At 39.3% G+C, this 24,688-nt stretch overlaps 1 protein-coding gene across 1 annotated transcript; it reads right to left on the reverse strand.

The window, feature by feature from the left end:
* Positions 1–5,079: 5,079 nt before the first annotated feature.
* On the reverse strand, positions 5,080–24,011 carry LOC134537533 (alkaline phosphatase-like). Its single transcript, XM_063378059.1, has 9 exons — positions 23,821–24,011; positions 17,135–17,337; positions 16,281–16,473; positions 15,437–15,600; positions 13,850–14,063; positions 12,681–12,814; positions 11,952–12,159; positions 10,026–10,247; positions 5,080–9,212 (listed from the first exon to the last, which is right to left on the reverse strand). The coding sequence occupies exons 1-9, from the start codon at positions 23,909–23,911 to the stop codon at positions 9,037–9,039; spliced, it is 1,605 nt and encodes a 534-aa protein (XP_063234129.1). The 5' UTR covers positions 23,912–24,011; the 3' UTR covers positions 5,080–9,036.
* Between the last annotated feature and the right edge of the window lie 677 nt (positions 24,012–24,688).

Here is a 24,688-nt window from a genome sequence, read left to right on the forward strand (position 1 = left end):
TACATACATTTGTTATTATTATTTACTGCAGTTAATGATGACTTTTTATTGCATTCTTTATTAGCCAATAAAAATTAAATTCCAGATAAGTTTTACCTGTTGTTACAAATAATAAATGGGCTGTTTGTTTACAGTACAATAATTAATGAATAACTAACCGGTGTGACGTTTGCTGCGCTGTGTAGATTCAAGGGTGGGGGAGATTGCAAATAAATAAATGATTTACAAACGGGAAGGGAACAAACAGGTAGATACAGCGATCCGGTCTCTTGGGTGGGGGGTGGGGGGAGAGGGAGAGCAGGGATGTCGCGTGACGTTCCTCGCCTGTCAGTTAGCACGTCCACATATGCCGCTTAGTATTAGGAGCACATGAAGCGTGAGGAGGTACCGTAGCAACGTTACCAGGACGGCAAGGCTGGCTGGACGGCGCGCCGAAAAAAAAAAAAAAATTGGTTGTCTGTAAAGTCGGTTTACGTGACGTCATAACAAAACATTGATGAAATGATTGCATAGTTTTATGAATAAAATTGAATTATTTTTATTGATGAATTATCAATTTTGTATGGATACCAAGAAGGAGTGAAATGAAATCTACCATTTAATTGATAAATTTACTTTTATTTGCACTCATTAAGTCAAATATGTTTATTACTTTAACGAAGAGATTATTTTAAATATAACTTTTATACATGTTTGCTATTTAACTTCTTCCAATCTGTGTTATTCTGTTAAGGATAGGACGATGATAGGAAAAATAAGGAAACGAATGGGAGTGTTTCAAGTTTAATGTGCCTCGAAAAAGTCAAATCGACGGTTGTTCCAATCGAGTGGAAGAGAGATAGATGCGGTGCAAGTGTACAATGAGCGCAACGGGACACAGTGTAACGGGACACAATTTTCGTGCGTGCAGCCGGCGTTCATCGATTTATTAGACGTCACGTCAAAAAAACTGCTTATTTCTTTTGAAAGATGTCAGACCATTAACGACATTAAATTATTTTAGAATTATAAAATTATAAATACAGCCTGTAAAAATTTACTTTTATTTTAGTTTTAAACGTTTACTTTTTGAATGGTGAAAGTAACAGAAATATCGTTAAGCCTAAAATTAAAATAATTAAGTCAAAATCTTTTGGCTTAATATTTGTTCGCCGTTAGAGCCGAATTCGCTCATTCTAACATTTTACAGCCAAATATCTATCAATCTAATTTTACTCTGACAGACGTGTACTTGCAAACACGATTTCGCCCCCTCTTCCCCACCCCCCCCCCCCTTCACACGAACGCTTTTAGGTATGAAAAATCTAGTTACGTAGAAATTGAAGGAGGTAAACTCATTATATTTAAGTCTTGAAATGATAACAATAAAAAAATAAAAGATGAAGAGCTCTGGCTATTTTTGTAAGTACTGTGTTCCATCTGCTTTCTTGCGGAAAATTTACAAGTTATTTATTATCTATAAAGAGCTTTTAAATTTTCTTGTTTTAAAATTGTATTTTTTTAAATATCTGTTCTACTTTAGTTTTTTTTTTTGTGACCAGTATTACGATGACATACGTAACAAGTAATACGAAACAAGCAAATCGTTTACTGGTACTTTTAACTTATTCATTCCGCATTCTTTGCTACGACGCTTCACATTAGCAGTTAAATATATGAATATTTAAAGCAAAGAACTGATAAGTTAGATTTTAAAAAAAATGTGTTCAAATGATTTTTCTACGGTTATTCAACTGTGATATTATGGTGTCCGTTAGTTATTTAGGCATGTAATTCAAGGAAATAGCAATTATCATATACAATATTAGCTATGTAAAAGGCTATAAATCCTGACAGTATTGTTTTCCGTTGTTAAAAATATGTCAAGAAAACATCGCAGTGTTTGTTTTGAAAGAGACAAATCTAAAAAATTTGGTTTTTGTTTCTTACGGAGTGTGAATTGGTGCTAATAATATATCGGCGTTGTACCTTTAGAGCTAGATTACGGTATAAAATCTTCTAAGACTTATCTTTATTACCTACCTTAAATTTACTCAATTCTCTTTTCATGATTCAATAACTATCACAAACTTTTTTAAATTGTGATATCCCAAAGTAGAAACACTGGCAAGTCAAAAGATAACAAAATACTTCTCAGCTAGACATTTCTTCTTTCCGGCTATGTTATGTCCAAATATCACGTGGAATGTAGACTTAAAACTTTAAACGTGAAACATGATACTGGCCAACTTTTCTATGAGTAAACATAAGATTCATATTCTTTAAGACGAATGTAATAGGGCTCATTGAAATGCATACATAAAGCTTACTCGTATCTTACTTACTATTTAGGTTTTATTTGTTCATTTAAATGATCGTAATCTCTTCATGATTAGATAATTATGTATAGTTTTTATAAACGAATTTTTCTTTTTGTTCAGCGTATTTATTATAAATCATATTTTTGTTATTTGAGCAAGCGATTTTTAAATTAGGTAGATACATTCAACATTAAAATTTTTACTGTAAATACTTAAAGAATCTATTATATAATATATAAAGTTTTTAATGTAAGTGCATAATCATAAACAAAAAATAACTAGAATGATTTCATGTCGTTTGACAAAGTTTGTAATCTTTATGTTATATACGAAGGTCGATAAAATTTAATAAATGTGCTTTGTTTCAGTCAAGAAGGTTTTTTAAATACGAAACCTTTGTCCTAATATTTGTCAAGTTAGTGCAGGTGTTAAGAAGGTAGTAAGTAAGTAGGTTGTGTAATAAGTCTAGTTGTGTGCAAGTGTTAAGAGTGAGTGGCTGGCTGTCTGTCATTCATTGATTTGATTTGATTGACCACGCACGAGTTAAATTTTTAAGTTCCTTCCTTCGTCTTTGTTCTCTTTCGATTTCGGCTTACTTCCTTCTGTTATTAGGCGCACATGACAAATAAAGAGGTCATCAGGCACACAAAACGAAATGTCAACCGTATGTATGGTAAAATAAATCAATGTGTATTGTGCCCCAAATCTATTCATTCAATTTATTTGCAACGTGAAATTATTCCCAAACATTAACTAAGCGAAAATCAAAGTGAAGTATGTTTATAGCCTGAAGCACCATAAAAGTTTTACATTCCGTTCCAGTTTATGAGCAGTCTATAATAAATAGATAGAGACCGGGAATATTCGCAGATTCATTTCGCGTTATGCTTTACGCATTTAGTTATACAGAGTCGGGCAAAAAAACTTAAATTTTTGATTTTAGTTTTTTTTCATTCAACGACAAAAGAGTTTTTTTAATTATAAGTTTATTTTATAATCTGTGTCTCAAAAAAAATTGTCGCCATGTTTGATACAGTTCTCATTATCAATTTTGTACTTGATTGTTTACCACAGCATTACAGCACTACCACAGAACTGCCGACATGAATTAATTAATAAAAAATAAGACGAAAATGGTTTAGGCTTACCAGTTAAAAATTATTATGGAATTAAATAACAAACGTTAATGGTTTAAATTTGGTAAGACATTCAATGCAGAATGCATTGAGTTAAAAACATTCAAAATATTTTCGCTACATGGAATATGAGAAAATGTTTAATCAATCTGGTTTGAATATTGGCGAACATATTGGACTTTTTTTTTTACATTAGTTACTAAAATGTTCCAGGAGTTTATAGGATTTTTTTAAACATTTCCTGAAGAATTAGGTACTTCGAAATCTACCTATGCCTACAGGTTGTGCTGAAAGGGATTATTTATAAATGGTTTTATCACTTCAAAGAGTGATATTTTAATGCTTTTTAGAACTTTAAAAGCCAATTTATATTTCAATTCTATCACGAATTGAGAATGAAATTGTGTGTTAGATAATTTTGAATCAACGTTTGTGTGGCATTGTTTAAGGGTATCATTTATAAATCAAACTTAAATTTTCCCTAAACCATGAAAATCTCATGTTTCATGGTTTTTTGGAAAAACAAATTAATTTATATTCCAATAAATTTCTAAAAATTAATTTTTAAAACGAAAAAAATACAGACAAACATTTATTCTTGGGTTTAAAAATAAACTGGCCTTTAATTTTCTCAATACCATTTAATAAACACTCTATAAGTTACCTATACACTTAAAATCACGAGCAAAAACTTGAAATGACATAAGCATAATAATGTAGGATACTTAAAAAAACAATGGAGCCTGTAGAAATTTGATGCTCATAAATCTAAGCCATGCTTGGGAATTGGGATCGAACCGATCATCTTCACGACGTTTATTGACCACGATTCGTACTATCGTGTAAGAAATATTAGATTAGCACGTGTGCTATAATATAATAACTACTGCAAATGAAAGAGGACTCTTTTTTTTAGCATGCTAAAGATAAGCATGACATTAATTAAAAAATTGGTTGTCTGTAAAGTCGGTTTACGGACGATAGTTTAACGTGACAACGTCATAACAAAACATTGATGAAATGATTGCATACTTTATGAATAAAATTGAATCATTTTTATTTTAATAATAAAAGAATAAGTACTTGAAATTATACTAGTAATCATATTTTTAAAATGCAAGAATAATTAAACTTTATTGCCGAAATTGTTGTTGTAATAAGCAATGAAAACCACATTAACTTTTCACTTCACTTTATAAACAGTCGACGAAACAGTTCACGTGTAGATGACTTGTAATTAATTTTCAAAACTGGCGTTTAGCTATATAGTTTAATATAATTATGAACAAGTTTTCATAAAAAATAAACTGTAATCAAATATCTATCATCAATTATATGAATCACCATAATTTTTTAGTCAATTGTAACATAACCTATTATTACTGCACTCGCCGACAGCGTAACGGAACAATGAGCGTAACGGGACACAGCGTAACAAAACAATGAGCGTAACGGGACACAACGTAACGTAACAATGTGCGTAACGGGACACTTTTTCGTGCGTGCAGCCGGCGTTCATCGATTTATTAGACGTTGTCACGTCAAAATGCAGAGTTGTAGAGTCTCTGAATATTTTCCTCACAGTGCCTCTTTAGTTTGTTCGTTACCATTGTCACGCTGAATAAAAGAAACAATAATCATAGACCCAATAATTTAATTTATTTTTAACATGTAGGATACACATGAGTAAATAATTTAAAATACTGACTTAGGAACTAAACAATTTTAAGAACTTTACTATAATACTGAAGTTGTATCACACACATTTTTGACATAAGTATTTTCCGGCGTGACAAATATTGAGATTGATAACATGTTATTAAAAAAACAAATTTTCAGTGTGTTACATTTATCACATTTAAAAACAATAAGAAGTTTTTTGTAAGTAGGGATCCTCCCATTTTGTGGTATATTTTACTACCAGGTTGTCCTTGAAATAAAATGTTTGTTTCTTCTTGGTGCGTAATTGGACGATTGACACTCTGACACGCATAGACGTAAGTAGAGAACGGGTAGGGTTGGGGGGGGGGGGGGCTAAACTGGTAGTGTAATTATTACTATAGATATCGTAGTGTTAGAACATTAGAACACAACAAAATGTTGGAGGGCAGATGAACTGAATTATTTGTTTTGAAAGATACATACATGCATATCGTTAAATATTTAAAAAATGGCAATTTCTTTTTCGCGTACCATTCAACTTGCAAGGAATTAAAAGTGAAATGACTGCAAATAAATCTATTTATTTACCATCTTGGTTAAATCGCGATTTTATTTGGAATAGTATAGTGGAATCAAATGTGTAGTGGTGATGTGAAGTGTTGTTGGAAACGGTTTTGGTTTGGTTGGTTTGGAAAAAAAGGGGTGAGGAGGCGGGGAGGGGTGGGGGGCAGGATGAGTTCTTGCCCCGGGTGGGGACTAGTCTAGTTATGTCCCTGACGTCACGCCCTAGAAGACCTCCAGCCAATGGGAACACGTAGCTCTCGGATGTGCGGACGCCGAGTGGTTCGAGGAAGATGACGTCCAACACCAAAGTCTGTCTCTCCCGCTTACAGAGCACAGTTGCCAGATTGATATACTTACTACCTTGCTTGTTAACGTTAAAATTTTTAAGTTTGTATATGAGTGATAATTAGGGGTATGCAGATTTCGCGAAAAGATTTCGAGACTAGCTGGAAGTTAAAACACTGTAGCATCGTCTGTGTATCGTGATCGGTCGAGTTTCTCCCAGGTACATATCGATTGTAGCAACACCAATCACAGCGATTCAGTGCGGAAGTAAACGCGTCCTGAATGGCTCTGTCAAATCTCTCTCCCAGACGGACGCCAATCACAAGGCAGAAACCGCTGGTGAGGGTATACCTTGTTTCAGTCTAATAGGCTTTCAGATATTTTCGCGAAAAATGCCTTCCCCTAGTGATAATCATAATAAGTTTTAACTATTTCATTTTACTCTTTGTTGATTTTTCTAATACCACAAAATAGTATCTCTTGACAGTATTATTACAGCTGTATAAATTCTGAGAGAAAAAAAACTAAAAAAAATATTACTATTGAACTGGAAAAATTATTTGTAGCAGTCGGGCACTGTTAATAACAAGACAGTCCATTAATTATGTACTATGGCCAAACAAAGTCAAAATTTTTAATATGAAATGATTTTAAAATAATTGATGGCACAAACGGTTGAATAGAGATGGTGTCTGTCAGTTAGGTTTTCTTAAAGGTAAAAATTTAATATCATCAGATGAAGCTCTTGGTGAAATAAGTACAAGAAAACGTATTTACAAAATTCTCATTACAGATGTTATTTTAAAAATATTTTTTACACGTTTTTTAAAAATTTTCGTTACATTATAAAGTTTCGTCTAAAACATGTGTATACTCTTTGGGCATATCTGGCAACATAGTAGGCCTACATGGAAACAAGGACAGCGCTAATAGCAGATACCACGCATTGTAAAGAGAGAGTGGATGCCCATTAAAATGCACACTGCAATTTGAAGATGAGAGACGCTTTATAGCGGCAGCCAAAGAATGGTTTACAATCTCTAAACTGTGCACCATCATGTTGCAATATCTCAAGTCACGTTCGCAGGTAATACCTCTCTTTACTGGCGAACTGGTACCAACTCTCAGTGAGCACAATAGTTTCCGCAGCGGGAGTGGGCTATCTCGGCTTGCGAGGTTTGGCAACGTCGGACCAGCGGAGTCACACCGCTGGTGTTCTCATCTGCTTGCATCGACTTGCTTCATGGCTGAAAGGGATCCGCCTAGTCATGGGTGCATCTGTGTCAGTGAGGCGGGATGATAGGTGCGACGCTCTGTGGTGCTTCTAGCGCGGTGTCGCCTCTAAGCTCAAAGCTGTGGACTCATGCATTCCACCCTTATCGTCATTTCTCGGCCATATAAATGGTAAGGCTACCACTGTGATGGCAGTTAGTGAGTGTTACCACTCACCAATACAAATACACCCCTGACGAGGCGGGACCCCCAAGGCGGATTAGTCTTTGAAATTTTAAATATTTTGATACCGCTTGCAATAAAGATTCCTTTTTTTTTTTTTAACTTTGACATGGCACAGGATTAGCTTTGGCTATTTGTGAACGGGTGTGATTATCATGGTAGTTGTGGTCTTCCGCGTAACATAATAAGTTATTTATTTCCACGCGGAAAATTTTGGTGCAACAATGCATAGAAGGCCTGGGGTATATAATTTATGCCTGACATTCCTAAAATTTGGATAAGTAGTTAATTAAATAATGGAACTATAAAAAAATGTAAATAATTCCAAATGGGGCCTCAATGGAGGCACAGCCTCCGTGCGGCTTTGCAACACTTGGCCGACGACAGCTCGACCTCGAGGCCAAAGACCGCGTAAGTCAGCAAGTAGGGCTGTGTGATAGGTCGTTGTATGGGTCACGATACGATATATATATATATATATATATATATATATATATATACATATATATACATATATTAAAATCTGATACGGTGTAAGGGGGGGGGGGGAGAAAAAAAGCAATAACAATCACGTGACATACATCACGATATTTTGAGGTTTAGATAATGTTTCCAATGCTCATCAGCAGTACATTCCCAACAAAGTTTCAAGGTTTTACTGCACCGTATTTGGTTCTTAGTGTCATTATTTTATTATTTTAATAAACTCGATTAGTGCTGTTGTGTTCCCTCCCCTCCTGATGGTGCGTTCCAGTCATCTGTTCAGGTTGTGTGTGTGTGTATTTTTATTCTATCTGCTAGCTGCCACAGCCCATGTTATATATTTTCAGTTTTACACTTTAGCACTTTAGGGATCATCCATTAATCACGTGAGGCTCGAAAGGGGCGGGGAGGGGGTCGGGAAAAATCACGAAATATCACAAGGGGGGAGGGGGGTGTAGAGAGATATCACGTGTATTTTTTTTTTCGCCCGATTTCTACTAAACCGAAAAGCGATGCGTGACCTTGACTCGCCGTAGCCAGGCAACAATATCCCCGCCCGCCACAACATGAACCACCCGGCTCGGCTTGCCAGTCGCCAGTAAGACTGTGATTTTGGCGCCGAATACATGCGTAAATCACATACAAGCCTTTCCTTTATTATTTTTATGCCAGTGAGAATAAACCTGCAACCTAAATGTGTGTCTGGACATTTTTATCACTGTGCTTAATTTTCCAGAATTAAATTAGATTACACCTATATTTAAAAATAATATTCCGAAATTTTTAAAAATATTTTGCACCAAAAAATACGCGTGATTTATTGGGGGGGGGGGGTTTATCTGAAATCTCACCACAAATCACTAAGGGGGAGGGGGGGGGGGGTTAAAAATTTGCTAAAAAAACATCACGTGACGACCCCTTAGCGGTTTCTGCCCTTGTTGTAGTGAACGATAGATCGCACGGGTATCGACGGTCGCGCGCGCTATAGAGAGACAGGAAGAAAGAGTAGAGAGGGAGAAGAGAGAGGGGAGAGAGAATGAGAGATAGAGAGAGAGAAAGAGAGAGGAGATAGAGAGAGAAAGAGAGAGGAGAGAGAGAGAAAGAGAGAGAGGTATCGCAAAGCCCCACTAGCCGGGCCGCACCAGCCGGCGTCAGAGCCGGAAGGTGACGAGCGCGCAGACGACTGTCGCCACGAGGACGGTCCCCGCCTGAGGCAGTCCCCGGGCCCCGGAGGAAGGGGCGTACGGCCCCAGTCGGGCCGCGTAGGCCATCACGTGGGCCACGTAGTTCTGCTCGTGCAGCGAGTGGAACAGGTGCGCCATCGGCCCTGGGGGCAGGTCCCGTACCACAGCTCGTCATTTCACACACTGGTAAAACAATTTCAGCTTGAATATACGTACGACGCTGGTTACAAAATATAAACCCACAAGAATCACCTCGGAAGTAGCTTGGCTTCTGTACCTACTGTAGGTAACTGCTCCCCGATGATGACGACTGCAATGTCGACCGAAACGTTGGTGAATCATTTTCTAAGGACACGGCTACAACCCAGAAGCCAAGCTACTTCAGAAATGGCCGTGAAAGCCCCTGCGAACATTATTAATCATCTCGGAACATTAAAAAAAAAAAAATATTTAAGAACTGGCTAAGATCCATGCAAAAAACACACCTGTTTCTTCCACGGGGATGTATACCCTGTTTATTCCGAAGAAAAAAAAACAGAATGTGAAAGTCGACATACGGGGTAAAGTTATCTGAAATTACTAATTGTTCGTTGAAATCCGTAAATTGACTGTAGTTTCTAACAGTGTGTTTGTATCTCGGAGGCATAAGACACTATGTCCACTCGAGGGCAAAATTCACTTTTAACCATAAACCCGACCACCGTTTGACGTTCTTTATACTGTAGTGGCACACAGAACTAAGATCTAGGATGTGCCAAATATTCACATATTTTGGGTAGAAAATAATTGAAGTACTATTTAAAATTCTTAAAACTACTCTCATGAAAAATATGGTGTGTGACATAATGTCATATGCCTCAGCGGAAAACCTTTTGAGTGGCTAAACGTCCGTTAGAGGCTACTGCCAACCTTCCAAATACAACGACTGTGTTTCCCCCGAGAGTCTAGCAGCGCACCTGTGGCGTAGACGGCGACGTCCACTCCGGCGTGGTGGGCCTCGTCGGAGGTTATGGCCGCCTGCTGGTGGTAGTGGAAGCTGGTGGTGTCCACAGTGCTGGGGTCCGGCCTGACCACGGTGCCGTTCGGCCCGACACTGTAGTTGTAGGCATGCAGGTCGCCCGTGGCGTAGGTCAGCGTCGTGAACGGCACGCCGTCTGCTTTGGACCTCCCGCCCACGCCTGAGGGCACAGAGAACACCAACCCACGACCGCGTGACCCTGCTGTGCTCTCTGACGTGACGGGGTCAGCGACCCCTACAGTCCCCTGCTCATTGGCGGCCTCTAGGACATTCTGCAAACGTCCCCTGCTCATTGGCTGCCGACCCACGAGACGTCTCAACTGGAAACAATGTGATTCGCACGTTTAAAAAAGATATTCCTTTGGGAACCAGTTACAAAGAAATAGTTTGTAATACTAAAAGAAATACCGTGTAACTTTGAACAATTTTTTGCATATATGAAATACGTTTATCGAGATAATGCTGAGTATTTCTTACGAATATTGGCACGTAATTTTATATTTTATTTGATATTCAATCATAATTTTTTTTAAACGACGGAAAAAAATATTTGAAAGTTCAATTATTGTATTTTATTTTGTTTTATGAGCCTATGCTTATTAATGCGCGCAATCAGTACTGGGAAGCTATTAAAGAAAAGATTTGCAAATAACTTCAACTATTGGAGGCCCGGGTAAGAATCCGAACCCAGTAAAACTGTGAACATTATTTTGTAATGACACAGATGTATTCACGTGGCTTCAGAGTATAGAATACAAAGTCTCAGGTGTGCTCAACCAGTGTTTACTTTTCCATTGACTGATTTCTGAGTAGCAGCCTTTTGTTCTTGTTAATCAGTGCTATCTGATTAGCTTACGTGTCATCACTTACTAGGCCTCATTGACTCACGGTCCAAACAAATGCGATTCAATGATGAACACAGTGCGAGAGCATGTAAGGTTTGCATTCTTAACATGCGACCAAAATGAAAGCGCGTTAGTTCCATATCCCTAGTGATTCAATACTACTAAGCCGAGGGTCCCTCATTTGCCCAGAGTCCTCCTGAAAAAACTGTGAGCCAATAGCTGAGGCAGCTTAAAGATAAAAGTAAGACAGCATTTGAATTGTACCCTATCGTAAAATGAATCCGCGAATTTTTTTCCATTCTCAACGTATTTGTACTGGCAAAGACAGAGACAGTAGATATTTTGCGACATGGTAAATTCAAATACTTTTATATCTTGGAGCTGCTTCAGATACTGGCTCACAGTAAGTCTGGAGGACTCTGGTACAACGAGATACCCTCAAGCAACGAAGATGTATAGAATCACACGTTACCCGGTTGAGATGTCTCACAAGTCAGCTGCCGATGACCAGGTGACTTTTTTTCTGCGTGTAAATGGGACTGTGGAGTCCATCCTAGGGAACAATGACACCGAAAATATTTTTCCAGTCCATGCTTATTGGTGTTAATTATCCATTATTTGGCTGCTCTTCTCTCGGAAGCCACTTTTGGCGATGACAGCATTTTTTTTTTCTTCAAAAGAATAATACCTTAAATTTGGGGTCCGAGTATTGTTGTATAGGTTTATTTGCAACATGAGAACACATCTCAGAATTTCCTGGTGTGATTTCATGGAACCACAAAAAACGGAAATCAAAATGGCCGAACCAGGAGTGACAAACCAGAGCTCATGGGGACGCGAATGTAATGTCTCACAATTGCGCCACAACGCTCCACTTGTCTTGGCATTTTGTCTTATTGTTCTGAGAGAGATAGAGATAGAGAAAGAGAGATGGAGAGAAAGACGATAGTAAAAGAGAAAGAGTGGAAAAAAGAAGAAAGAGAAAGATAAAATAGAGAGCTAGAGAGGCTCGTTCTCACCGAGGATGTCGTTGCCGCGGGCCGGATAGCCGTTGATGGACAAGGCGTGGGCGTGGTCGCTGGTGACGATCACCAGGGTGTCCGTCCTATCCATGAGCCGGACCCAGTCCAGGACCTCCTGCACGGCGTCCGACATGGCCGCCGTCTCGTTCAGGGCGCGGCTGGCGTAGCCGCGGTGGTGGGCCATGTCGATCATGCCGCCTTCGACCTGAGACACGGGACGTCGCGATACGAGCTCTTGGTCTCTTATGCCAAGCTTTTATGACAATCTCGCATCATCACCTTGCACAGTTCATCCACGTTTATCTGGATGCTTTTGAAGGAAAAAAACTCAAGAAAAAGTCACAGCCCGTAACTGCATATAATTCAACATAAACTCAGCCTATTCTACAACCTGTCAAGTTGGCAGTAAATCAATTCCCATACTTAACGACTTAATGGAAGTGCTACGTTAAAAAGGCTGGCCACGGAAACAGGTACAGTTTCGTTTATGAAGAATGTAGCCTATTATTCCATCATCATAAACCAAAACTAGATTTTATGGCGCCTTTTACTAGCGCAACAATGAAACTACGAGCGAAGAATTTCTACAGATGGAATTTTACAACCCAAATTGAATCTGAAATGTAATGGGAATTGAGACTTTATGCTTACCATTTCTACATGTTTATTAGACTTTTTTTCCATTATATATTTTGCAATGTTATGCCAGAGTTTTTCTTTTCTTACCATTAGGAAGAATCCTTTCTCGTTCTTGCTCAGGACTTTAATGGCAACTGAGGTCATCTCTTTCAGCGAGGGCATTCCGTCTGGACTTTTGTCCCTTTCGAAGTCGTACATTAGGTGTCCGTTGGCGAAAATACCTGTTGGATGAGAATAAGCGTGAGCTGAGGTTTCTGTATCCATTTTTCACTTTAACAGATGACCTAAAATTACTTCCAGGAAGTAGTGTGCCTGTATATAGTAAACAGTATACATACGCAACAATATACTTAATAAGAACTTATCCAGAAGGGTGGGGGAATAAAACACGGGACTAAAGAATTGTAACTAACAAACACAAACCATTTAAAAAATTCATTTTTTTTTCTAGAAAATGATGAGTTTCCTTTTGTTATTGTTTACTTTTGTATGGCTCAATGGACCTTCCTTACCCATGAAAGACACTGAATTCTGAAAAATGCCTAGAATACCATTCTATAGAATTCCGAAAAATACTCCCCCGCCCCACCCTCAATTTTTTTTCCTGTCATGAGTTGGAAATGTCCTTTGCAGGAGCATACGCAAAATTTCATTTGGGAAGGAGGAGGGGGTGATAAATGTAACTTATTTTCTTGCTGTTTGCATTCAAATTCTTTTTTTTTTGTTGGTGGGATGGAAAAATTATTTTTTAGGATTTCTTAAGGATTTCTGACAGTTCGGACTTATCAGTCGGAACTGAACAGTCGGAACTGCCGTGAGTGAGCAAGGACGTTGAACATATCAGTCGGAACTGATGGCCTGACCAAATGATGGCTTCCCCTCGAATCGGACTGTGGGCTAGAGAGCACTCGGTCCGAACTGCCGTGTGTGGGAACAGCGTCTCGCCAGTTCAAACTGTCAGTCCAAACAATCAGTCCATCAGCTGCTAAGTGTCGTGGCAGACATCTCTGTTAATACTATCGTTTTTGTCTAACTAAAAGTACAACAGCAACTGCAGCATACAAAATTTTCTTCCATATTCTCCGATGGAGCAATACATCCAACAGATCGTGTGTGGAAGAGGCTTCAGTTCAGTACAAACTTTCAGTCCGAACTGGGAGCTGGACCGATCGTGTTTGGGGGCCTTTGGGAGATCCCTTGGCTGGTAACATTTCTTCGCTGAAGGAGTGTTGACGCGGACGGGCGGCGGCACTCACCCAGGACGTAGTCGGTGTCGTCGACGTCCATCTGGCGCAGGTCGCGCGTGTTGGCCAGGACGGCGTGCCTCAGCCCGCGGGCCTCCTTGTCCTGCCTCCAGGCGGACACCAGCTCGCGACCGTCCTGTCGGCGGCAGGACCACGTGTCCAGCGGGTCCGAGGGCCCGAGCGTCAGGTTCGTGTTCAGGCACTGTCGCCCTCCGCCCATGATCACCTGCGTCACGCGAGGCAACCGCTCGCAATTGTGGCCCGAGATAGTTCATCACATGCGGTGTACTCAGTATGCTAAGTATCTTAAATGTCATTAATATAATCAAAATTCCACACACTTCTAATGCATTTTTAGTAACCTATTTATGCAGTGAATTAAAAACTCAAAAATCTCGTACTAAGAAAATTGTTTACAATGCTAGGTACAGCTCATCCCACTAGGATTACTTACGATTAATTGTTTCAAGGATTTTCTATTACTTTCCTATATTAACTGACTACAGGATTTGCCATAAGGTCGCTAGTCACCTCGAGCTACACTGAACGGACGTTTCATCCCGCCACTTGGAGTCACAATTCGGCGACCACTTTAAGGTGGGCATCATGTTACCACTTATCATGTGCAAAATTTATCAAGCACCAAAGTTTATCCCTTGCGGTACCAGCATATACACCCTTGTGTGAATAGGGCTGATTTGGCGTGGACCCTTAAGACGAGGGAAGTGGATATGCCACTTCAGCATGGTTCAGAGGTGTTTGGGAAAGGACTATGTCCAGAGGCTGAGGGGACTCATTCCAGCTTCGACACCACCACAACCCCTAGCCCACTCAGCAACCAACAGTGACTCACTGGCTAAGCCCCTCCGTCGAGCACCGAGGGTGCCCATGATCTCTGGAATTCCACAGACAAGAGGCAAGAGACCCAGAGAGATCGTGAACCGACCGAGGTCCTACCCAACTGCTACTAGCTGCCCAGGTCCTGGGCCTTGCTCGTACAGCTTTGAGGTGCGATTCCGCACCCCACAACCTGTGCGCCATGAGGAAATCTCAGAAGGGGATCTCCAATTACGAGTGGTCGTTCCGCAGTACCGCCAAGATTTTTCCAGCACTAGGTACTTTTCCGGCGTATTAGCCCAACGCACATACAAGTAGACCATCCAATGGGTTTCCCCCGGTTTTTTTGTCAACCTATCGCTCTTAGCCATGAGGCCTTGCCGCCCCAGGGCCTCCATGGGCGTGGATACGGATCCGCCGTATGCGCGAATCGGGAAAGCCGTTAGAGAGTCGGCTATGATGAGAGGCTGAGGCCACCCATCCCAGCATCATCACCACCAGCTGGTACCCGTAGCTCACTCAGCTAACTAGAGAGTTGTCTGTGTCCTGCTTCACACTGGGACTCCTCTGTCACCCAGAGGAGGCCCCAGCTGTCGAGGCTAGTACCGGAGCTGAGTCGCCGCTCACCGCGTCGAACCATCATCGGGCCAGGGAACCCTTGGAGTCTGCTCCAAGCGATCGGAGCACCACCACCAAGTACGAGTCCTACCCAATCAGAATCAATCAGAAGCACAGCGGGAAGTAAAGGGTGTCGGGAGTGACCTTGATGCTCCTGCCCGGCTCGTCCTCCACCAGCTGGCGGGCGATGTCCTTGCAGCGCGAAGCCGAGGCGGGCATCCTCTGCTCGCACTCCCAGTTCCTGTTGGCGTGGTGCGCATACAAGGCGCTGGGGGTCGCGTGCGTCACCCGGGTCGTTGTCACGAAGCCTGCGGCACAGCACGTCTCATTCTGAATGTCGTGTGGCATCTTTACGCATAACCCAGGGACAAGACAGGTCAAAACCCCTTTATCGTTGAGTCAACTAAAATTAAAATTGTCCAACAGCCGAATAATGCCCCACAACTGATCTGCTCGCTTATTGGACTGCAGTACGGCATGCCCGCAATTGGCAGCCGTCTGCAAGCGTCCTGTTTGGCCGGGCCATTCAGGACGCGTTCTCTTCCGCTCTGGATGCCTGTGTGTGGTTGGTGCGGCTGAAACCAGTTGCCAAGAATTATTTTGTAATAGGTACTACGGGAAAGATATTGTAACACTGTAGAACACTTAGCTGAGGTTATTATTGCATAAATGAAATATGTTTTTCAAGATAATATGAGGGTTTCTTACCAAAATTGAAACATAATTTTATATTTTAATTGACGTTTCATTCAAGCATTTTTTTTAAACAACGGAAAAGCTAATTTAATATTCGATAGTTTAACTTTAGGTTGTTTTATTATGCACAGATAATTAGGAAAAGGTTTACGAAATACTTTAACTACTGGAGGTACTGGGACAACATAAGCATAAATGCCCGGGTAAGAATCCAAACCCTAGGGCTCTAGGGCTGGCCTGGAAGAATATGCAGCCCTAGAGCGAAGGCCGTCTTCCAGAGACGAGACCTCACCAGTGTCCTTGCCCGCCTCGATGGCCCAGTGCAGCATGTTCTTCAGCCTCGCCTCCGGCCTCAGCGATGCCTCGCAGTCGTCCATCTGGACGGACTGGTCGACGCCGCCCGTCTTGTAGTTCCCCTTGACGCCGCTGAACAGCGCCGTGGCGGTGGACGCCGAGTCGGGGACCTGCCTGTCCGCATTGTACGTCTGCGATGGGAGAGAGGGCAAACCAAACGTGGAGTGCTTGCGCGTCATTAACACGTGGTGCCTGGTGTTGGACCACAAGAATGGCCCGTGCTTCCTTTACTGCAAGCTGCATATATGTACATAGTGGCCAGATTAAAAGGCGTGAAAGGGAACAATCATTGCAGAGTTCATCTCTATGACTTTAAAGTAAAAACTTGTAGGACAATTGTTACATACTATATATATATCACTATTTTAAAACTACAAATTTTTTTCCAGGTGAGAAACCAATGAAACTCAATTATATATGTATTATTATTATTTTATTTTTGCTTTTAAGTGGCTTTGACATTCGAAAACTCAACGAAACAAATCAGATATATTGAGGAAGGAATCATCACGGTTTTTTTTGTAATGAAAAACTCCAAGATTGGTCAGGAATGATTTCGGGCAGCTCAGGACAGCTGAGCCAAGTATCCTGAAGGTTATGAGTCCAACTGCTTCATGTTTTCAAAAGACCCATGGACCGAAATTGTTAGAGTAAGTTTTTGGATAAGTATGACATTTGAATAAAACTGCAAGGCTGAATAATAATTTGAAAATTGACAAGGACTGTCTTAACTGACGTTAGTGTATGAACCACTGAAGAGAGAGAGAGAGAGAGAGAGAGGTGTTGGTTGACCTTGAGCAGGCCGACGTGGGGGAAGTGCTCGAAGGCCAGGCGGCCCTCCTCCTTGGCGCGGTAGATCCTGGCCGCCGTGACGGTGCTCGGGCCCATGCCGTCCCCGACGAACAGCACCACGTTCCTGGCCTGGCCCTCGTTCCACCTGACCCGCAGCGCCGCCGTCAGCTCCTCCCGCGCCGCCGCGTTCCAGCTGTCAGCTCCTGAGTGAAGGAGGGGGGACTCGCCAGCTGCTTGTGCCATCCAGCATCGTGTTCTCACGTCGCAAACACACTTGTAACACGAAACTCGGACACCAAACAATTTCCTTAAAAATAATGACGAGCGTGAAGAATGTACGCAAAAATGCGTTTTCAACTGCATTTCTGGACGCGAACCACACGTAGTGTCCGCACCCGGCGCCAGAATCCGCTGTCGGAACAGCTACATCGACTGTCAAACCATTCCACTTGCAAAGCGAAATTTTAAACTATACTCCGATAAAAGCGACACAGAATTGCAAAAATACTAAACCCCGGCTTTCGACATGGATTTCTGCAAGGAATTTTTTGTAGAAAATACTTTCCACCTTGTTAAAAATTCGTTAAACAGTTAGTACTATAAAGTTTACCTTTGTTTGTAAACTTTTGTTCGCGCCATCCGCCACAGATGCCAGCAACCGTGGTTGTTGTTGCACTTTTTCCGTTCCTTGACTTCTGTCGCATTCACGCACGAAATTTCTCCCACCAAATGCCTTATACCGAGAACTAGAATGTTATACATTAGTGAAACGTCACACTTAAATTAATAACTCACTAGTACGATGAAACAAAACATTAAAGTACCTACTTTACACTATAGATTCAAAATTGTAACAAACACAGACATAATTGTCTTAACTGCAAAGATTCTTGCAGTTGTCGGTCTATGCTTTGTTCGTTATCTTCCCGCCCCCTTTTCCCGCCATCGAGCGCCCCACTCCCGAAAGTTGCATCTTTCGTTACGCTCTGATGACTCATATCGCCCCGACTTACCCTTCCAATTGTAAAGACTGCTAGTTTAGAAATCTTAGCTGCCATAATTGGGCCACTCAAATACCCTTTTAGTTTTCAGCATTTTATTTATTTTAATAATCTGATGTATTTATTGGTTCTTGTAAAAGCACCCGTTTTACCTTTACAACTTTACTAGAGCAACCTAAATCCCGTTTTGCATTTGGATTGTGTTACCCAATTCAAGAAAATACTATAAAAGTGATGTTACAAGAATGCAAAGGTGTTTTTTCTTTGGTCAAATCTCTGTGTCGTTATGGTTGCATTTTAATTTTATGGAAATTATTCTAATGCTGGTAGTTTCTTTATATATATATATATAATTTAAATGGTACTGTGGAAACATTACTCAATTCATAAGTAAAAAATACTTATATGCCTACTGCTACACGTTTCAACTTCAAGGCTTACGTATCTCAGCTGAAATAACTCAAATTGAAAGCAAAGCTTCCAATAATAGTATCTCAGCTGAAATAACTTAAATTGAAAGAATAGCTAAAAACAAAAAAAATCGTTCGCATTTAGACAAGTTTAGTTTTGTCTTGAGATGTGCAACTCTTAATACTAAAAACCCTCAACAACTTACTTAAGAGTGTCTTTGGGTTTTGTAGTAATCCAAGAGTAGCTCAAGAGACCGAAGATAAGATAGCGACCAGATAAAACTTAAGTAATGACAATGGTTGAAGCTTGAAGGTCACAAGAGATAAATACATGCGGATGTGCACGTTCTCAAAGAAACGTAAACCACAAAAATAACTTTAATCGTTCCCAGCTGATAGCTGAGAGTGCTTCCCCCCCCCCCCCTTTTCAGAAAGTGACCGAGTCAAGAGGCTGTACAATGATTTAGAAGAAATATTTCTCTTGAAATGGAAAAAAAAAAAAGTTATCCCAATATATTTTAACGAATAGCAAAAATTTTAAGCGAGATTCAATTTCATTTCCTCATCTATACACAATGGGCAGTTTATAAAAAAAGTGACCAGAGGAAGCAGGCTCACTTGAACAACTATATCATATATTCCCGTGAGAAAGTGAGAAAGTAATGAATTTATTAGCTGAGAGTTAGACTTTAAATACTTCTGTTCCTTAGAACCTGAGATATTTGATCAATGGATAGGTGGGGAACCAATTCTCTTATTAATATAATGCACACACACCTACATACATAAAACATGCATATATGGATATGTATATATGTATAATATATATATATATATATACACATAGGCGTGCGCAGGACTTCAGTAGTGGTGGTGCCAGATTACACAACAGCCCTGTCATTCACGGACCCCGAGCCTAAAGCAGGAGGTGGGGTCCTCCCCCGAAAAAATTTGGATTTGAAAGCGCAAACTGGTGCTATTTAATGTGTTTCCGAACAAAAACATTAAATACACAGATGTAAAAATCTTAACATTTTTTATGACAAATTATGGCTTTGAACGTTATAATCACCAGGAAAACTACTAAACTATTTACAGTTTTAAGCTTTGTTGAGCCATAAAGTAAATTGCACAAATTGTTTGCACGGAATTCATGCTGGTGGCTTTGCATAACCGTACTTAAATGTTTTCTGAAGATGCCAAATAAATGCTAGAAAAAAACATTCTTAAATGCTAAGTTTTAAAATCAACAAATCAAGGGAGTTTTTGTAACATACCTTAAATATGTAAAATATGTAAAATAATAAAAACACACAAATAAGAGTGGGCAAAAGTTTTAACTTTTGGAATACAACAAAAATGTTTTGTCGGCGACTGCATATAAGTCATCGAGTAAGCCTATCCTTTTAACTAACTAACCTCTCTCTCTTTTTTTAAATAAACCCTGGCGAACGGCGGCTATTATTCCGTGCGCCTGCCGAGTGGAGTGAACAGTGGACACCGAGCGCGCATTCTATGTAATTCGAGGAGAACTAGGAGAAGTATTTACATTTCAGAAGTTCTGTAGCCGCGGCCCGCGTGTACAACACAAGTAATTGCAAATGGCTTGTTTTCGTGTGTATAGTTGGTTAGATTGATAATTGATATACTGATAGTGTTATGAGCACATATCTGTAACTCGACACGATTGAAAAACATATTTTTTTTTGGAAATAATACGGATTTTTGTAAGTATGTATTATTTATGCTTGTAAAAAACAAAATAACGTTAACCCTAATGGTGGTGCCAAGGCACCTGTGGCACCTACCGTGCGCACGCGTATGTATATATATATATATATATATATATATATATATCTTACAATCACTATGAGAGCATCTAGTGTAGTTAGTGGTTCTGTAATTTACGTTCGATACGTTCAAACTAGGTTGAGTGGCAATTCAGTGGCGTAGCCAGGATTTGTGTATGGGGGGTGTTAAAAAGCATGGCCTCACCCCCTCCCCCGGGAAAATTTGGAATTTAAGGTGTAAAATAGTGCTATTTTAGCAGTTTTCGGTACTTAAATTTAAATATTGTAACGGTAAATTTGTTTTTATTAATTTAATATGAAATTTGTTTGAGTGATGAATAAGAAATTAATTAAAGATTTGGTGCTAAGGGGGGGGTTTGAACCCCTAAAACCCCCCCCTGGCTACGCCCCTGAGTGGCATCATTTAGCGTGATCGTATGTTAGCGAGTTTCCTAGGGTTAACAGGGTAGTTGACTCACATTGTGAGCAGACCGTTCAAGATCTGTGTTGTGTATATAGCTTTCAACCCACAATGAGAGCTCAAGAACAACTGGCAAACTTAATCCTCCACCTTTTTTTGTTTGTCTACTCAATAGTTCAACACTCAGTGGCCAAGGACATGTGGTCTCTCGCTGATGGCTTACGGCAAGAACGTTCAGTTCTGACCTCTTGCGTGGTAGCGGCTTCTATTAAAATTAACTTTCAATTAATGTTACGTGTTTTATCTTTCTGCCACTACGTTTATTATTCCTGAATGTCATCAACGGTACGTCAAAAACACAGCGAGGCAAAACCACACAAAAACTAAAAGAAAGTTCAAGTGAGAACAAGTTTTCCATCACCATCAAACTGAGACCGTGTGGGAGTATCGAATTGGTCAGTTTCTAATTTTGTAATTTTTTTATTTGATAGGTATTAATTAGGAAGTATTAGTTTCGGTCTAACAGCACCGCTTTGATGAGGTTAATATCTGACATTTTAAAATTTATATTTAAAAATTTTTAGAGTTAAAAAACCGTCCTATTTTATTAAGTAAATATATTTAAAGTTTCAAACGCAACGTTATAATTGCACCACTCATCATTGAAATAATCTAATACAATTTTTTGAGTGGGATATTGCATACAATTAATTTATTTCATATGTCAGAAATAATTTATAAGTTGTTAGAAACTATAATTTATTTTTAATAGTTAAAACTAACATGATGAATTCGTTATATATACAAATAATGAAAAACGAACCTACGAACATGTAGGTAATAATTTAAATTTTACAACAAAACTAACGGATTTAACAGTGTACATGGTACGTAAATTATGATTGTTTTTTTAATTCTCCCCCCTTTATATTTTTAACCCCCTGCAACAATGGTTCATCTTATCAAAAAGTGTTTCAGACAAAAGTTTTAGATAAAAATTATAATATTTATAAACAATTTGAACGGATTTGATAGTTTACCTACTAAGGGAGGTCTGATTTTTTTTTTTTAAATTCTACCTTTTATTTTTTCAACCCCTTGTATCAATGGTTCGTCTGATCAAAAATTGTCTCAGACAAAAGTTTTGATTAAAAATTATACGAACAAAAATTAATTTGTACGAATTCGCTGTTGTGCCTACGAAGGAAGATATGATTTTTTTTTTGTCCTCCAAACCTTGTTTTATCAACCTCTTACAGTTATAGCTGGTCGTATCAAATACTTATTCAGACAAAAGATTTTGGTATTACTCCTTCGATTTATAGTAAGTTCAAATGGATGTGATATTTTTCATATTATGGGAGTTCAAGCGATTTTTCTGTTTTTCCAAAACTTTCCCCGTTTCTATCCCTTTGGTCGGGTATTGCCCATTAACGAGCTCGACCGAGATTTTCCATTACTGGATTTTATGAATTAGATTGGAAGTGATTTTTTTTTAATTGCGACAGTTATCGTGTCCACAAAATTGTGATTATATATAAACTTTTGAGTTGACGATGGTTTTGGGGTCTAGGGACCATGAAACCCAAAACTATATAAAAACTTTCCGAAAGTCGCACCATGGTAACGGCTACAATAGGTAGTAATTCTTTGAAATCTACCAATAAAAAATCTGCCTAAGTGTTTGCGTACGTGCTTTGAAAACAACAAAAATTTGTACAAGTATGAATATTTCTGTAGGTTTAGCTTTGAAACACAATAGTATGCACACACACGCACACACACGCACACACACACACACACACACATATTGGAGCAAGAGGGGGTAAGGAGGATGTGGGATGCCATTCTACCCCTCGGGTCAAGTTAGAGGATGTGCAGAATGGACCAACCACATTTTTATTGGATCTCAAATATGTGTACGATTTAGGTAATACAACAATAAAAGTAAGTTTAGTTTTGTACTTTAACAAATAATTTTTCAATATTGTGATTTTATCATTGTACCACAATTAAAACTATGTGTTATTTATATGTTGTGTGTCTCCATTGAACCTTGAACACCACATTATTGCTATAAATGAAATTATACGTGAAATTTACACTTAAAAACTGGCAAGTACAAGAGATTTCATAAAATTTAACTTACAATTTTACAAATAATGTATATTCTTGCAAAAAATAATGTCTGGTACGATTATTGCATTGGGCGATGGTGATTTTTTTTTTATGTAAGGGAGGAGAAAAGGCGCCTATCACGTATACGGGCGAAATAAATCCTAGATCCGTCCATGGCTTTTTTTTCCCATATAATAGTAGTAGGCATACACTGGCGCGAAATAATGGCACATTTATAAAACTCTCTATTTTATATTTTATTTTGTGTCGATTCTATAGATTGAGTTGAATTTATTGTCAGGGGTTCCGCTCGTGTGTGTGTGTGTGTGTGTGTGTGTGTGTGTGTGTGTGTGTGTGTGTGTGTGTAATATCAAGGTGGTTTATAAAGTACCGAAGCGCGCAAGTCGCAAAACAACTAGACATTGTAAAACTGTAGAAAGCAAATCTCTCCTTCGGGCATCTGTTGATAATTCGCACATAAGACATTTTCAACAATTTGATTTCAATGTTTTATTTTCTTTCACTGTGCGAAAGTTGAAAAATTGTAAATGTGATTATATATAATCACATTATATATAATCATATTTATATATTTATATATATAATCACATTTACAATATATATAATATATAAACATATATATATAATCACATTTACAATTTTTCAACTTTCGCACAGTGAAAGAAAATAAAACATTGAAATCAAATTGTTGAACATGTCTTATGTGCGAATTATCAACAGATGCCCGAAGGAGAAATTTGCTTTCTACAATTTTACAATGTCTAGTTGTGGTGCGACTTGCGCGTTTCGGTACTTTATAAATCACCGTGATATTCTTGCTTTGGTAGCGTTTTGCGTTGTCGTGTGCCTCGCTTAATTTATTAAAAAAATAATCCTGCCTGAGTCCGTAGCTGGTTCAAATCGAGCGTCAGAAGCACACACTCACCTTCATTCGTGTCCCTGGCGGCGGAGCGCTGTACTAGCAGACAGCTGACGATCAGCAGCGGCGCGCGCAGGTGGCGTGATGTTGCCAACATGGCGGCGGAAAATCCTGAAGTAGCAACCGACTCGTTCCAGTTCCTCACGCGACACACATCAGCTGGCGGGCCGGGCGGACTGAACTGCCGCCGCAAAGTGAATACGTGAATACTGCGCCTGCGCGTCTCGCGGAGGGGGAAAAAAAAAAGGAGACAATAGAAATGCGAAAAGAAAAAACAAAAGAGACGATAAGCGATGAGTCACCCAGCCGGGAAGTTGGCATCCAACTGACAAAAAGCTTCGGAGTTTTTCAAAAAACAACGCGTGCACGGTTCGCACCAAGTCACTCAAGAGTCATTCCGAATCTTCGAAGTCATGCCATTTCACAGTTCACACAGTAAATTACAGGAAGTATATTAATGAATTTAGGACACGTGGACTTGTTAAGTTAAAACTTAAACAATTTAAGCATGATGGACGTGTACAAACACGGCATAAAATGCGTGCACTTTAAAAGCTCTATAACGAACATAGCTACGCGCTATTTAAACAATACGTGTTCCGGGATGTCAAAACTATTCGGGCCGACTTATATGTGGATGCATATGCACGTTTAGCTGAAACGTTGATTACATTTATTTTACTTTTGAACTTAATACAAATATCTATATAGTAAGTTTTAACGCTCTTATGAATATGCTTTTGATAAAACTTATAAAATTTATAACAGTATCTTAAGTAAGATAAGACAAAATTATTTAACAGTGTGTGTGTGTATGTATGTATGTATATATATATATATATATATATATATATATATATATATATATATATAT

This window comes from Bacillus rossius, chromosome 12, assembly GCF_032445375.1.
Source record: "Bacillus rossius redtenbacheri isolate Brsri chromosome 12, Brsri_v3, whole genome shotgun sequence".
NCBI classification, from domain to species: domain Eukaryota; kingdom Metazoa; phylum Arthropoda; class Insecta; order Phasmatodea; family Bacillidae; genus Bacillus; species Bacillus rossius.

Coding starts and splice junctions, on each gene's coding strand:
- LOC134537533 (XM_063378059.1), bottom strand. CDS start 23,911: ATGTTGGCAACATCACGCCACCTGCGCGCGCCGCTGCTGATCGTCAGC. Junction 14,064..15,436: donor AGCCGGGCAGGAGCATCAAG/GTCACTCCCGAC, acceptor CGCGTGACGCAG/GTGATCATGGGCGGAGGGCG. Junction 9,213..10,025: donor CGTCGCCGTCTACGCCACAG/GTGCGCTGCTAG, acceptor ACCTGCCCCCAG/GGCCGATGGCGCACCTGTTC.